The sequence below is a fragment of the Columba livia genome, chromosome 5, assembly GCF_036013475.1.
Source record: "Columba livia isolate bColLiv1 breed racing homer chromosome 5, bColLiv1.pat.W.v2, whole genome shotgun sequence".
NCBI lineage: Eukaryota > Metazoa > Chordata > Aves > Columbiformes > Columbidae > Columba > Columba livia.
Window position 1 is genome coordinate 1,715,872 of NC_088606.1, and position 14,562 is coordinate 1,730,433.

Genomic DNA, 14,562 nt, shown 5'->3' on the forward strand with positions numbered 1-14,562 from the left:
GGCTTTGCAGAATTTTGTTCAAAGATCTAAACCGAGGGATTGTATTTGGTATTTGCCCACCCACCATTAGCCTCACCTGAACATGGATATGGCAGTTTAAAAACTTCACCAAGGAAAATTAGTTTCTATGGCAACTAATGGCACATTTAATAGATCAAGTGATGAGTGCTGTGTGTAAGAATGCTGCAAATTATGAATTGTGGTGATACATCAGATGCTACACAATCATTGCACAGATAACATAATGCAATGATATATTGGGATGCTCAGAGCCTTCTGTATAATTATGAGTGTGGATAAGTTTTGGGGAACAACAGCGTGTGTTTGCAGTTCTGTTCTGCAATAATTACTGTAACCTTACATTATTCTCCCCAAAAGCCTCATTGATACCGATTAGACCTTAACAAATTGTAAAACAAAGTTTCCAGTTTCCAGTTTGAAAGTACAACCACCGCTCTGAACACATGAGTTTCCCCATCTCCCGTCTGTAACCGATCACAAGCAGGATTTTGTGGCGTATGGTGAGAGGCCAGTGAATCTGAAGACACGTGTTCAAAGAGAGGCCCCTATAGAGCAGCGTCACTTCAACACGACTCGGAGCAGATCACAAGGCAGCGCATACGAGTCATCAGCCTGTTGCAGAACTACATCGACTGATCAAAAAGTTAAAAGCAATGCTCGGAAAGACAAAAAGGCATAAACGTGCACTTTGGTAAAGCGTGCAGGAGCACTGACATGAAAGAAAATAAAACCACCCCATTCGTTCCTCCTCCCAGAGGTAGAAAGGAAGAAGAGATGGAGACTGTGCTGGTAAGAGCAGTTCTGCGGAGCAGGAGGCTGCAGCAGAGCATTGGCATGGTCTCCTCTCCTTGGCGCTGGTCCATGGGATGGTGGGGCTTGAGGAGAAAGGTTCTTAGGCTGACAGAACACACAGAGGAGCCTTTGGAGCCTCCCTGAGGACCATCTCCCCTTGCAGCAATGGCATCACCTCAACCCGCTGTCACCTCCCTAAGCCACAGAGCCACCACGCTCCTTTAGGCCAACAAGAAGGCAATGACCGGACAAATATCAGACAAGACCACCTGATGTCCTCTATGGTCAAAGGGCTCAGCTTGGTCCTTCTGTAGGCTCAGCTTCTTGAGCTGCCCCATCTGGCTGAGACCGCAGAAGGACCCAGAGGAGAAACATTCCCAGGAGATTTTCCTCTGCTAACCATTAGATACTTGGCTTTTGAGCTGCCTCTCCATGGTTCTGGAGACCTACTGTGAGCTCACAATCAGGAAAGCAGGTGACTGCAGCTAATTAGCCCCCAAAACAAGTACAAAATTCTTTGTGGAGTCCATGATTTTAAAGAGAATTTAATTTTGCAGCTGTAATTAACTGCAGCTCCAAACCCCCAGCTATTAAGGTGCTCAATTACCAAACTCGGTGCGTAAATCAAGAAAAGAACTTCCCGCTTTAGCATTCACACCCGCTCTTAAATGCTATTCCCAAAATTGAAGGCTTGCAAACAGTACTACCACAGTTTCACTTTAAGGACACTAAATAAAGCTAATTACTAACACCAGCCTTATGTATTTAAGGATCTTTTCCCTTGAGTGCTGCTCCCAGCCCTCGGCGGGCAGGAACAAAAGCCCCGTTAACCAACCAGCACAAGGTCTGTGGAGTTTGAAACCCAAAATTGAGCTCTCATCTCCACGCAACAGGGACCACACAGGTGTTGAGCTGGCAGCCTGTGTTTAGCTTTAATGGCATCACTTGTGATGGCCAAAGCAAGAACCATTTTTCTGGCCACTCTTGACTTGGGGGTCAGAAATACAGCAAACATCAATAGGGGTTTTTATATATGTCTAGGGAGAGTTGCTGACTTCTTACAGCATTTAAAAAACAGACTTTCTGTGTATGCCAATAATTGAAAAAAGTTTGAGAAACACATGCAACTTGAATAAGATTCTTAGAATAGATACATAATTACATATTTTATAAACTCACTTCCCAGGGTCTGATAAAATAGCATTTTGAAAATAATTTCCATAAAATTTGCAAACCAAATATAATAACCTTCTGTGCGAAAATCGGTAAAAAATTGAAGTACTGAAAATGCTGGCAATTACCACAAAATGTGGATGGGTCGCTTGCAGAAAAGATGAAAGATAAAACTGTATTTTCACCACCTCCATCTGGGCGAATGGGAAGAATACTGCCAATGCTTCCCCTCAAACCCATCTCATATTGAAGGTCATCTGAACTTGGGAAACCAACACAATATAATACCAAGTTCAATACAGAAATTCTACACATAAAAAACAAATACTATCAGTCTTTAAAATGCCCAATTATTGGCGGGTCAGAATAATTCTCAGACAGCTGGAAACATCAAGCGCCATCCTGCTGATTTCACACCACCCTGATCTGCTTCACCGCCATCGATGCTTTTCCACAGATGCTCCATTGACCAAAGCAACGCCAAGGTTGGTGAGATCCATGGCGTTCTTGTTTAAGAGAAGCCAAATTTCGTGGGCAACAAGTCATAGAATCATTTTGGTTGGAACAGACCCTAACAATCATGAAGCCCAACCACAACCTCACTCAAGAACTAAACCACATCCCTAAGTCCAAAGGGCTGTGGCTCCCACAGTTACATGTCAAAGGTTAAATACAGCAATGCAAAAAGTTATGCTGTCTTATGGTGTCTTAGCCTTTTTTTAAACTTTCTGGAGCTTTAAAATTGAATGGAAATTTAATAGGAAGGTGATGAAAGGGCTAATGTTCAAACGCAGCCCGGCCAAGCCTCCTGTATTTCACTCTGCAATCACCCGTCTGAGACCACCACAACCATCCCCCAGGTCTCAGGCAATTAATCTGCAAAAAATATGATGAGTCTCGGAGAGCTGTAACATGAGAGCGAGCGTGAGAGAGCAGACCGAGCTGCGGCTGCCACGAAAAATCTATAAACAGGTGAAATGAAGATAAATCAATTCTCCAGCCTGAACCCCAGATGAGAAAAAATGGATATTTTTATTAAAAAAAAAAAAAAAGCAGTAGATACGTGGTTGGTTTCTTGTTAAGACATTTTGGTTTAAGAGGGTTATTTTTTAATTAGCAGCAGCATGAGCTCTGTTAGTGTTTGAGCTGGCACCTTTCAGAGCTGGTCCACAACACCTCCTGTAGATCACAACACCTCCTGTAGATCCCCGCTCGCTGGGAAGCTGTTCTGGGCAGGTTTGAGGAGGAGCTTGGATTTGGGCTGCACCAACGCTCACAGGCTGTGGGTCGGCTTTGCTGGAGCAGATGGAGGAGATGGTTTGAGGAAGAAACCTTCTCTTCTATGAGGTAAGACTGAGAGAGTTGGGGTGTTCAGCCTGGAGAACCTCCAGGGAGACCTTATTGTGGCCTTTCTGGACTTAAAAGGAGCCCGTGAGAAAGATGCAGACAGACTTTTGAGCAGGACCAGTTGTGATAGGACATGGGGTGATGGTTTTAAACTAAAGAAGGGAGATTCAAGCCAGACGTGAGGAAGAAATTGTTGTCCCTGAGGGTGGTGAGAGCCTGGCCCAGGTTGGCCACAGAGGTGGTGGATGAACCGTCCCTGGAGACATCCCAGGCCAGGCTGGACGGGGCTCTGAGCAACCTGAGCTGGTGCAGATGTCCCTGCTCATGGCAGGGGGGGCACTGGATGGGCTTTGAAGGTCCCTGCAACACAAGCCATTCTATGATTCCAAGGAAGCTCACTGAAGTACCAGTTTCAGTCTACCTGCTCTTTTCCACCTGCACACTAATGTATATTTACTTCCACTCAAACATACTGCACACCAAAAAATGCTCCATCTAGAGCCAGCTGCTTTGGGGCTTAAAATGATGTTCAATAAGCCTGGATAAGAAAATGTCAGGAAGGCAGAATGAACCCAACGTTACTAACAGGCACTGAGAGACAGGGACTTGTTTCAGAGGTGGGTGGAAGAGGCAGCCAGCCCAGGCCAGATCCCATCTCCACCACATCGAACAGCACCTTGTGCCACAGCAAATCTGCTAACAAATCCTGCTTCAATCAGTGCTTCGTTAAAACAGCATTATAAAAGTTTGTGAACATGGTGTGTATCAAGTCAGAGTCTCTCACTTGGCTCTTCCAGCAAGGAGCCACCAGCATCGTCCCCTTATACCCCCAGCAACGTTCCATGAGCCACCAACCTCCTGTTGAAGCAAAGAGGACAACCAGCAACAGGAGAGAGCACAATAGCAAGGCAATAAATAGTTTTCATACCTTGTGAGGCACTGAATACTAAACTTCATAAGAACAGCAGTGATTTTAAGATAGCGCTGTTCTCATTTGGGATGTTATCAAAACATCTAGACACTTGGCTAGGTTTTGTGGGGTTTTTTTGTTCTTCTTCACCTGGCAAAGAACAGACAGAGATCACTTAATTCAAAAGAAAAATGGCTCATTTTATAACCTGGCTTTAATGTGCGATTGCAGCTGAGAGAGTGCAACTGTGTGCAGTTAAAGTAGAGCTTTCTAAGGCAGAGCCTGACCTGTGCCTTCCCTGGAGCCAGCACAGGTTAAACTTCAGCTTCTTTATTCTTAAATCTTCTAATTAAATTGGAAACAGCTACAGAATAAGTAGCAGAGAATGGGCAAATCTTTCCTTCCTGGGAGGAACATCACTTGGCTGCAGACCTGAGGTCTCCAGTGACTCCCCTTTCCCCATCTCTGATCGCAGATCCCTGCACTTCACAGCTCCCACCTGTCCTATGCAATTGTACAAGGGAGATGTTTAATTCACCACCTTGCCAAGAAAACCCTTGTGAGGTTTTCTAGCGGTCAGAATCTCATACAAATATCTACACTGTGAAACGTGGGGATCTCAGGTCATTACACACGTGTCCTCGGCTCTCGGTACTCAACTTGTTGGCCAACAGACGAAGATGAGAGGACACAGCAGAAAACAAAGTGGTGGTGGCCACTTAGAGGCAACAGAGAGCATAGAAGAGATGGAAATGGAAAGGCAGGGCAGAGAGGGAATAAAGCACCGTGTTTGCACAAGCATTATATAGTCCTGACCTAAAATAACCTGTCAGTGGGGCACCCTGGGCAAGGGGGGATGATGATGAGGGGACAGAGCAGGGCAGTCGTAGAGCAGGTTGACAAGATTTTTTTGCTTTGAAGGTGATGCTGTACGATAGTTAGGCCTAGGAAAATGGTAACTTATTTCTGGTTAACTTGTGTTTTCTGCAGGGCTGCAGTTCTGTGGTTCCAATGACATCCAAGACCCAGGCGCACAGCAAGACACCCCGAGCCCTCGTGTGCCCCCTCTCCAACTCTTCACTCTGGTGTGAAATGTTTACTCCAGCTGTCCCTGTCCTCACGGTAGTTTTCCTTTCCCTTTTACCAACCTCCATGGATCTCAAACATCCACATCAGGACGCCACGTTACAGTACAATACAGGACAAGTGGCAATGCGTACAAACTCGAATGCAGGAGGTTCCACTGAAATCTGAGAAGCAGCTTGTTGGGGGTGAGGGTGGCAGAGCCTGGCCCAGGCTGCCCAGGGGGTTGTGGAGTCTCCTTCTGTGCAGACATTCCAACCCGCCTGGACACCTTCCTGTGTAACCTCATCTGGGTGTTCCTGCTCCATGGGGGGATTGCACTGGATGAGCTTTCCAGGGCCCTTCCAACCCCTGACATTCTGGGATTCCGTGATTTCTCTATTTTAATCACAGAATCATTTCACCTGGAAGAGACCCTCAGGATCACCAAGTCCAACCACAACCTCACTCTAGCACTAAGCCTCATCCCTAAGAACCTTGTCTAAACATCTTTTAAACACCACCAGAGATACAATGTACCTAGCCAGCCATTCATAAAAAGCCATGAACTTTTCTACCGTTGATGTTTCTTCTGTAACATCCCAATATGAAACCAGCAGCTGGGCAAATCCCACCCCCTGGAGCCTGTTGCATTGATCTCTACCACCCCACCCCACATCAATGTCCTTAGCAGAACGTTAAACCAACCTGCAGGGGGACGGGGGTGACAGGGATGGGGACTCACCTGTGGCCGAGGATGGCCGGTGACCAGGCAGGTCAGCTCCAGCGTCTCGCCCTCGCGGATGGTGTACACCCTCTCCGAGTAGCGTTCCTCCTCGATGTTGCAGGCCAGGCCCGAGTGCACGATCCGCACCGTGGGGGGGGCTGCAAGACCCAGAGAGAGAAACCAGGTGAGCACTTGCACCCCAGGGCCACCCCGACCCACGTCACACGCACCCCGAGCTGGCATTTCCACCATTTCCACTCTTCTTCTCACCCAGCACATATTCGGCGCCAGAAGAGATTACCACCCCATTTATTAACACCTAGCAATCCCCTGAATGAAACCTTTGCAAACTCATTTGCACTGCATTTATTTTTGTTTCCGTTTCCAAATGAAATCTGCATTATTATGGGTTTTTTTATTATATATATTTCTAAATGTATCACACTCCTTATGCAAATGAAGTCTTAATTAAACTATTAAAATTAAACAGGAGAAGCAGTGGGACCAATGCTACTTCCTCCCAAAGTCGATACCAAAATCCTGCTGCTGTCACGGTGGGATCAGGAGTTGGAGCAGAGGTTAAGTTCAAGCAGAACACTCACTTTAATTTTCTTGTATGTGCAACCTGAACTACAGGACTTTATGCTGTTTTACATGTTGTAGATGCAGGAAAAGCATAATGTCATTGCTAATAACCACATGTACAAATTACAGCTATTCCAACAAGTCTCCAAAGCATGTTGCTGGCTTTACGCTTCTCTTTATTTCTGAACCATAATAAAGTTGAGTTCCAGTCCTTCCAGCAAATAAAGTAACAAACTAAATAGAAGAGATAAAACGTCATTTTGGTGAGTTTTCAAGACACAATATTTCACCTTTTCTTCTCAACAGTGCACTGCCCCAGTTCAGGAGGAGTGAACATGTCTTAGAGTCCTCACTGAACTCTTAAATCACAAGCAGAACAATTATAGCTGAGCCCAATAGGACTCAAAGCCATTGAGTCCCACCCCTGCCATGAGCAGGGACATCTTCACCAGCTCAGGTTGCTCAGAGCCCCGTCCAGCCTGGCCTGGGATGTCTCCAGGGATGGTTCATCCACCACCTCTCTGGCCAACCTGGGCCAGGCTCTCACCACCCTCAGGGCAACAATTTCTTCCTCATGTCCAGCCCAAGTTGCCCTGACAGTGTCAGGTCAACTAAACAAACAGGAAAAAAGTAATTATTTCAGGCTATAATGACTAAGTCCGATATTCCCGGCTACTTTGCATTGCCCGCGTCCATCTTAGTCTACTATATTTAGTTCATTTTTCAATGTGCTTGGCCTAGCTCAACCTCTTCAGCAAGTGTTTAAGAACGCTGTCCTTGGCAGAGCCTCTCTGCAGAGCACTGGCAGAACAGATGTTTCCTGCATTACTGGTGTGCTCACAAGTCTAAGGGTACAAGGTGACACAGGTCACATTTAGCCAGACAAGCTCAACCACCTGCCTCCCTACGCAGGAGCTGCCTCAGCTTTGCTTTCCTGCTGCTCAGGAGACCTGTTTTACAGCCCCAGAAGCCTCCCCATGCACAGCCGGTGCTTTGCAAGGTTAAAAATGCTATTTATTGCTTAGGAGAAACAAATCTAACCTATCCTTCTTCCCTTGGTACCATCGCTCCAGGTTGCTCTTCCCATGGAGATCTGTGCCACAACTGGGGCTTCCAGCATCTCCCACAGTATAAATAATAAACCACGGGAACGCTACAGCAGAGCCATGGAGCAGAAAGGTAAAATAAGGTTCAGCACAGATCAGGAGACTTATGATAAAATTAGAAGAGTCAGCAACATTATGCCAACATCCTGCTGCCTTTTAAATCTGTATTACATTAATATTACATTTACATTCATATTATATTCATATAACTTCAAATTACATTTGAAATGTCCTTCATTTTAGTGTCTATGCCGCTGCTCTATATCTATTAGGTTTGGGGAGGCAGTACAGAAAAGAAAAAATACTCCCCTGTGTATTATTATGGCCAAAAACCACACTGTTTTAAGAGGAGATCAAACCAATAAAGGAAAATAAAAAATATTCTTACTTCTTTAAGTTTTAAAGTTTTATGGTCCGGAAGACATTGCAGAATTATGAAATGTCACCTCCCTCTGTACCGCAGGAATATTCATTACAGCTGCTTCTGAAATACGCCTCCAAGGATTTACTACGTTAAAGTAATATATATCTGGCATTTATTTTGTTTGTGGCATTTGAGAAGAACGCATCTCGTGATTATACACGGTGAATATTACACGGAAGGATCCATCGCAGCAACGCACAGACGTGGAAAGCCGCAACCACGAAAGCCAGAACAACCCTGCCTGCTTACGCTGCAAAGAGAAGTTGTATGGTGTCGAGATTTCTTCTTGCAAATGAAACACGGTGCCAGCCTGAACTTCCACCACATCTCCTGACATCCCGACGTTCCGCGGGTCCCCTTTGTTGGCTGCTCTTCTCCAGCAATTCCCATTTATTTCCCTTCTCCTCCTCCTGCACACACATACATGCCTACACAAGCAATTGGGTTTCAACTTGCGACAAGTTCCCCAGTCAAATAAAAGTCATAAAAATTTATGCGAAGTGAAAATCAGAAATGCCCAAAGTGGAATATGTATGCAGGCACCTAGACACACTTAATGAAAAAGTCCAAGTACAAACCAGACGCTGTGATGAAGGGAAACATGCAGAATAAATTTCATTTTCTAAAGCAGTGCAGGAGTGTAGAAAATGGCGCTTTTTCCAAACCAAGCTGGTCACCCAGAAAATGCAATAACCAAGTGAGCTGGGACAGTGCTCAGAAAGAGATGCTGTACGACTGGGTGTTTCTGTACCTCTGGCACAAATAAAAGGCCTTGGACAACAGGAATGCTCCTGTCTGACCTTTTATTTAATGTGTTGGTACCTCCTTTGACCTTAATCACAACATTGACCATAACGTATTTTTATATAAAAAAATCTCAACTTCTGTATTATTATCAATAAACAATCACTTTGACTCTTATTGGAAAGGGTTTTAGACGATGTGATTGCACTGTTCCCTAACTGCTCAACAAAGTATTTATTCACGATATCTAAATTAATCTCCAAAGTTTCTAGGGCACAAAATCTGTGTTTATGTGTGACTTTGACATCGCCAAATTAAAGAGACCAATGAGTAAATGGATTTTTTGATGAGGGTTGAACATCCGCAAGGAGCATCCTCAGCTGCCAGTGACAGCTGGAAAGCAAAGCCCTTCTCTTCTCCTCCTCCTTCCTTCACCTTTCGGTACATTTTAATTTGTTCAGCATCTACACGCTCGGACTTGCGTGCAGACGCAGAACAACAAAGAAATTGCACAAAACCTCGTGCTTCACCAGCACAAAACGGGGTCCCTGCCGTCTTCAGATGAGATCCTGCAACGAGCAGGAGAGCGGAGTACGGTGGCTCATGAGATGCAAGCGACCACTTTATTACTTCAAATCACTTTCAAATAAGAAAGGAGTCCTTCAAAGAGACAAGGATCTCAACCCACATTCACATCTGAAGAGTTGTCATGAGGTTTCACCATCCTCCTCTCAACTCGAGCGTACCCACTATGTCACAAAGAGACCACATGCCATAAATCATACATTTTTAATATTTGCCCAGCAGGAGCAACAATAAACAGCAGTGTAATGAGTTGTAAGGGGAGGGGGTGGGAAATAAATCTATCTGTTCCTAGAAACAGCATTACAGTTCCTTTAACTCAATAGATACTCTGCTGATAAGCTTTGTAGTGTCAAAATTAGGTCAGGCTGTGACAGGAAGCGGCAGCGTGATTTAATTAGCTCAGTGCCTTTTTCTGTTAGTGTTATCAATCACGGAGCCTTCCCAGTTGAAGTCATAGAGATATTGGGTGAAGATTGGGCAAAAATCAGTCCAAAGAGGAAAAAAAGTTGACTCCATCCTTCCCTTGGTGGTCACATCAGGGCTGGCTCAGAAGAGGTGACTACACAATAGATGCTACTATGTGCATAACAAACATACTCATACTAGAATGTAGTACTAAATAATACTGATACACAGGAACCTTTTAAACTCTCCCTGCTATCACTTATTGCTTCTCTCTCTACCTCAGCGGAGCCATCAGAGAGCCCTCACTGCAATAACCATCTCTGCAGGAGCAAAGGGCTCCCAATGCAGCTGCCGTCGTGGGTCACAATTGCCTGTCCCCGCAAAGGCAAGGAATTAAGAATCATTTCCTCTGAGCTTTGCAGGAATTCATCTCCTGACTTACCTCTTGCTCTTTCTTTCCCCATCAAAAGGGCAGCTAATTCAATTGAAGGAGACAGACAGCTCTTCTCCACAGACGGCTGAGATTACAGATGTCAGATGCCAAGTTATTCCCCCAAAAGAAATGGGAGGACAACATGGGTAACTCCAGCCAGTGCTGCACATGGGACATAGAGCAACAGGCAACCTCGGACATCAAAACTGGATTGTCTGGGGTATCAGCACTGAGATAACATTCCTCTGGTCCAGGGTTTCCTGACAGCATCTCTGAGAGGGTGGTTCTTTGGGGTTTGTTTTGTTTTTAAACTGGGTCCTGGCTGCAAGTCAAAAGAACATCATAAAGACACACTGCCTTGTAATTCTTGCTTCTGCTTGACACCCTTAAACTGGCAGTTAAAGCTTAGCACAGCAGTCATATTTTCCTACACCACAGAAAGCGCATGTTCCGCCCTTTCTGTACTAAAATAGTGGCCAATGCACACGGTACTTCTAAATTTCCTAGTGACACCGTCATGACTTGTCGGTTAGTTCACAACACGCCAGGCTGATACATCCTTTGCAGACAAATAGGGAATTTTGCCAGGATCACACCCATTTGGGGGGAATCATAAAGACAAGCGTAGAGGGAAACCTTCCTACACTGCACCTTCCTCCCCAAACTGCTCTTGGAGCAGTTTGCAACCCGCAGACTGCAGACAGTGGGTTCACCGAATCGTCTAAAGTAAGAAAAGAAACTGTCTACAAGTGGTAGGCTTAATTGAAGCAACGCTTTGTTGTTCCTGGCTTCACAAAACAAATGATTTTGCCAGACCTGTTTCAACAGGATTATAGTCTAGCAGTAAACATGTCTTACTTTTTTGGCTGTTTGGAGCGTACAGTAATATGTTGGCTTTCCCCCACTTAAAATGGTAGAGACGTGAAAAATCACACACATTAAAAATCACCCTCAAAATGAATCCTGAATTCTTAACCGTTACTCCCATTCACGCACTTGGATAGAGCATCTTTCAGAAATGGATTTTAACCAAGAAGCCTCCAGTAGGACAGTTTGCGACAACCAGCACCAAGGAGATGGGTTCAGCCCTCAAGAAACTGCACATATATAAAATATAATGCTACAAAAATTAGCTTCAAGTCCCAGCACAACATGGCAAGGTCACGTCCCTCTTAGGAAATCAGAAGCTTCACTAAAGCTGAGATTGTGATAGATCATGTATATGAGAAGGAAGGAATCAAAACCCATGGCAGGAGCTCCAGGCAGGCACCAGACCCAGTTGGTCAACTCTGAACCTTCTCCCCACAGTCCATGGAGTTTCCCCATCCCACTGTAACATCCAAAGCCTCATTTGCTGTGAGTACAAGCTGGAGGAGAATGAGCCCGTCTCCACCTGCCAAGCACGGCAGCAAATAAAGCAAGGTCCATTAAGATTCACTCTGAGGTGCAAAGGCACCTGTACCTATGAATTCGGCGGTGCCACTATCACACTCCACCTCACTCAAACCCATGCTGAGGTTCATGTCACAGCACATCCACAACAGGGCACGTGCTGATGAACCAACGGAGCGCAACCAAGAACAACAAGGTTGGGGCTGGAATCTATGTAACATTAAAACACCTTTCCCCAGGCCTGTGCTTCAACATAACGCTAGGATGTAGCGAACCAAAAATCACTGTCTGCTCCATAGACCTGTTTATACCTCCAGGATCCATGAGGGGTTTGGATGACTTTAGGTGGAAAAGCTCCACACTCCAGCATCCCTGGAGCTAACTAAGCCGCTGGAGCCCAGCCCCTCCCAGCCTGACATCATGAAGCACAGCTTGGCAGCACCAACACTTGGAAGAATGATACCCAGCAATGCATGCCCAGCCAGGCCTCACCGGGAGGACCACATCTGTGCTCCACCACCTGCAGATGGGCCATGGGCATCTCATGAGGACAAGGATGGAAATGTTTAAATGGTGCAGAGCATTGCTTAAACTCAAAGGAACTGTACCCATACTCATACAGGAGCTGCTGAGTGAGCTCTGGGAGAACACACAGCCCAGAAGGGTTGGCTGGAAGGAATACTAAAACCATTTAGGATGGAAAAGACCTTTCAGATCAATGAGTCCTATTAACCTAATACTACCAAATCCATCACTACCCCATGTCCTGAGAACCTCATGTCTGTCTGTTCAAACCCTCCAGGGATGGTGACTCCAGCACTGCCCTGGGCAGCCTGTTCCAATGCCCCACAGCCCTTTGGGGGGGAAATTGTTCCCCACATCCAACCTCAACCTCCTTGGCACAACTTGAGGCCGTTTCCTCTTGTCCTATGATTAACCACAATCAGCCTTCACCACACATCCAGCCCTCGGCCTCATCTGAAAGCCCCGCACAATCTTTAACTTCTCAGCACAGGCAAAAGCAATAAAAATACAGTCTGAGGGTGTCCCGAAGCAGGAGGATGTGCCGTGGGTGCCACAAAATCCACGCGACTGCCAGCAACGGGGATCACGTTGTTCTGAAAAGAGCCCGTGCTTGTTTGGCTCGGCAATGATAGTTCCATTAAATGCCGTACAAGCCTCAGAAAGGATTTCATTTTAGTTTGCTGACTGAAAAAAAGGACGACAGTTTAATATTAAAGAGGAATTTTAAAATACATAACCTTACATGAATGCAAATGAAAAAAGTGCTGCTTTATAGTGTTAAGCAAGAATAAACAGCTTTTTAAATGCCGATTTACATTTCTTGTGAGATAGCACAAATCTGTCCCAGTGAGCAGCGACTATCAAGAAAACAAACCTCCTTTCAGGAAGAAAAATGATTTCTTGAATTAGAATTGTGTTTTCTGTACTTCACTGTCTCACACCTAGTTTTTGCATCTTTGTTTTGAAATACCGAGTGTAGGAGTAACTGCTGAATGACGGGAATCTCTTCCATTATATAAAGCTAGGAACCAATTACACTGGGGTTTACAAATTCCAGGCACTATCAGAACTTGCACAATTCCTTTTCGCTTCAGTAGGAAAAGACGAACACAGTTTAGAAACAAAACAAAGTGCCCAGCAGCTCCTCTGCTTGGCCTCCGTAAGCTACAGCTTAACACCAACCTGCCCAGAGTAACCAGGATTAACCACGCACATTCTTACAGCTTGTGACACTTTAGCTCAGCCCTAAAAACTGAGGAACAATATATATATTTTTGGGAATGGATTTGTTTGAAGCAACTGTCTGAATTAAATAATAGAATTGTGCAAGAAGTTGGGCAGGTTCTTGTGACTGAGCCTAGTCCTCTCGCTCCCTGGAGAGGTGGAACTCTCTTGATGCTCCATGAGGAGAGAGGAACCAGAAGATGATGTTTAAATTGGCCCAGTTTCCAATGGTTTGTCTTCCAGGGAGAGGGTCTGTAATGGCTCCCACTCCTGCTGAAGCTCTGAAGACACTGAGGAATTTATAACATCTCCATCATTCAGTCCTGTCCTCTCACTTTTGGGATTTGTTGATGTCTAGTAGGAAATGACCTCACATTGCCATTTTTCTCCTGGAAGTACCCTTAGGAAACTCCTTTGTGTTCAACCATCTCTCTCCACAAGACCTGGCAGCTGAGCAGCCTTTGAGGCATCTCCATCCAGTGTCCTTCAAACCGGTCCGACCCTTTTGACATTACTTGGGATTTGGATTGACAGACAAACCAGCAGAAACAGAAACAACCTCCCCATACAACTCATTTCCTTGGGAAGCCCAACTCATTACTTGGTATCGATGTGCCATTGACCACACAACTTGCCTTCCAAGTTAAGTCAGCTATCAGCACTTCTGTGATTTATTCCAATAGGCATCAACGAATGATCAACAAATCAATAAAAATTAATGATGAAAATTATTAAACGCCCACCTTAGTACTCAGGCAATGTTAGGTTGTGTGTTATTGTTTATATGACTTACCAATCCCTTTCCAGTGGCTGATGACATCTCCAGTTTTATTAACAGAGTGCAATTAGCCGTTAAGTTTCATTACAGAGTTGCTCCTTTTGTACAAAGTTTCTTTAAACCTGTTAAAGCATTTAGGGAAAAAGATGAGGATACTCCTTGCAACTTCTCTATTGCCAATAATACCCTCTGGCATATTTTACTGTGAATCCATACTAGAGACCTCAGCAGTGCAAAGGCAAAATGCCCCAAGCGTGTGCCAGTCAAATACATCAACCTGCTCATCTAACCCATATTGTACCCTGCAAACAAACCTACTGACCCAGTGC

The 14,562-nt window shown here is 45.1% G+C and overlaps 1 protein-coding gene across 1 annotated transcript in view; it reads right to left on the bottom strand.

Annotated features, from left to right (window-relative positions):
• The window catches only part of MDGA2 (MAM domain containing glycosylphosphatidylinositol anchor 2), a 299,150-nt gene that overhangs the window by 174,344 nt on the left and 110,244 nt on the right, over window positions 1-14,562 (bottom strand). Inside the window, exon 2 of the mRNA XM_065063026.1 lies at window positions 6,051-6,190. Within this exon, the coding sequence (XP_064919098.1) occupies window positions 6,051-6,190 (140 nt within the window). The remainder of the gene's footprint in view (window positions 1-6,050; window positions 6,191-14,562) is intronic.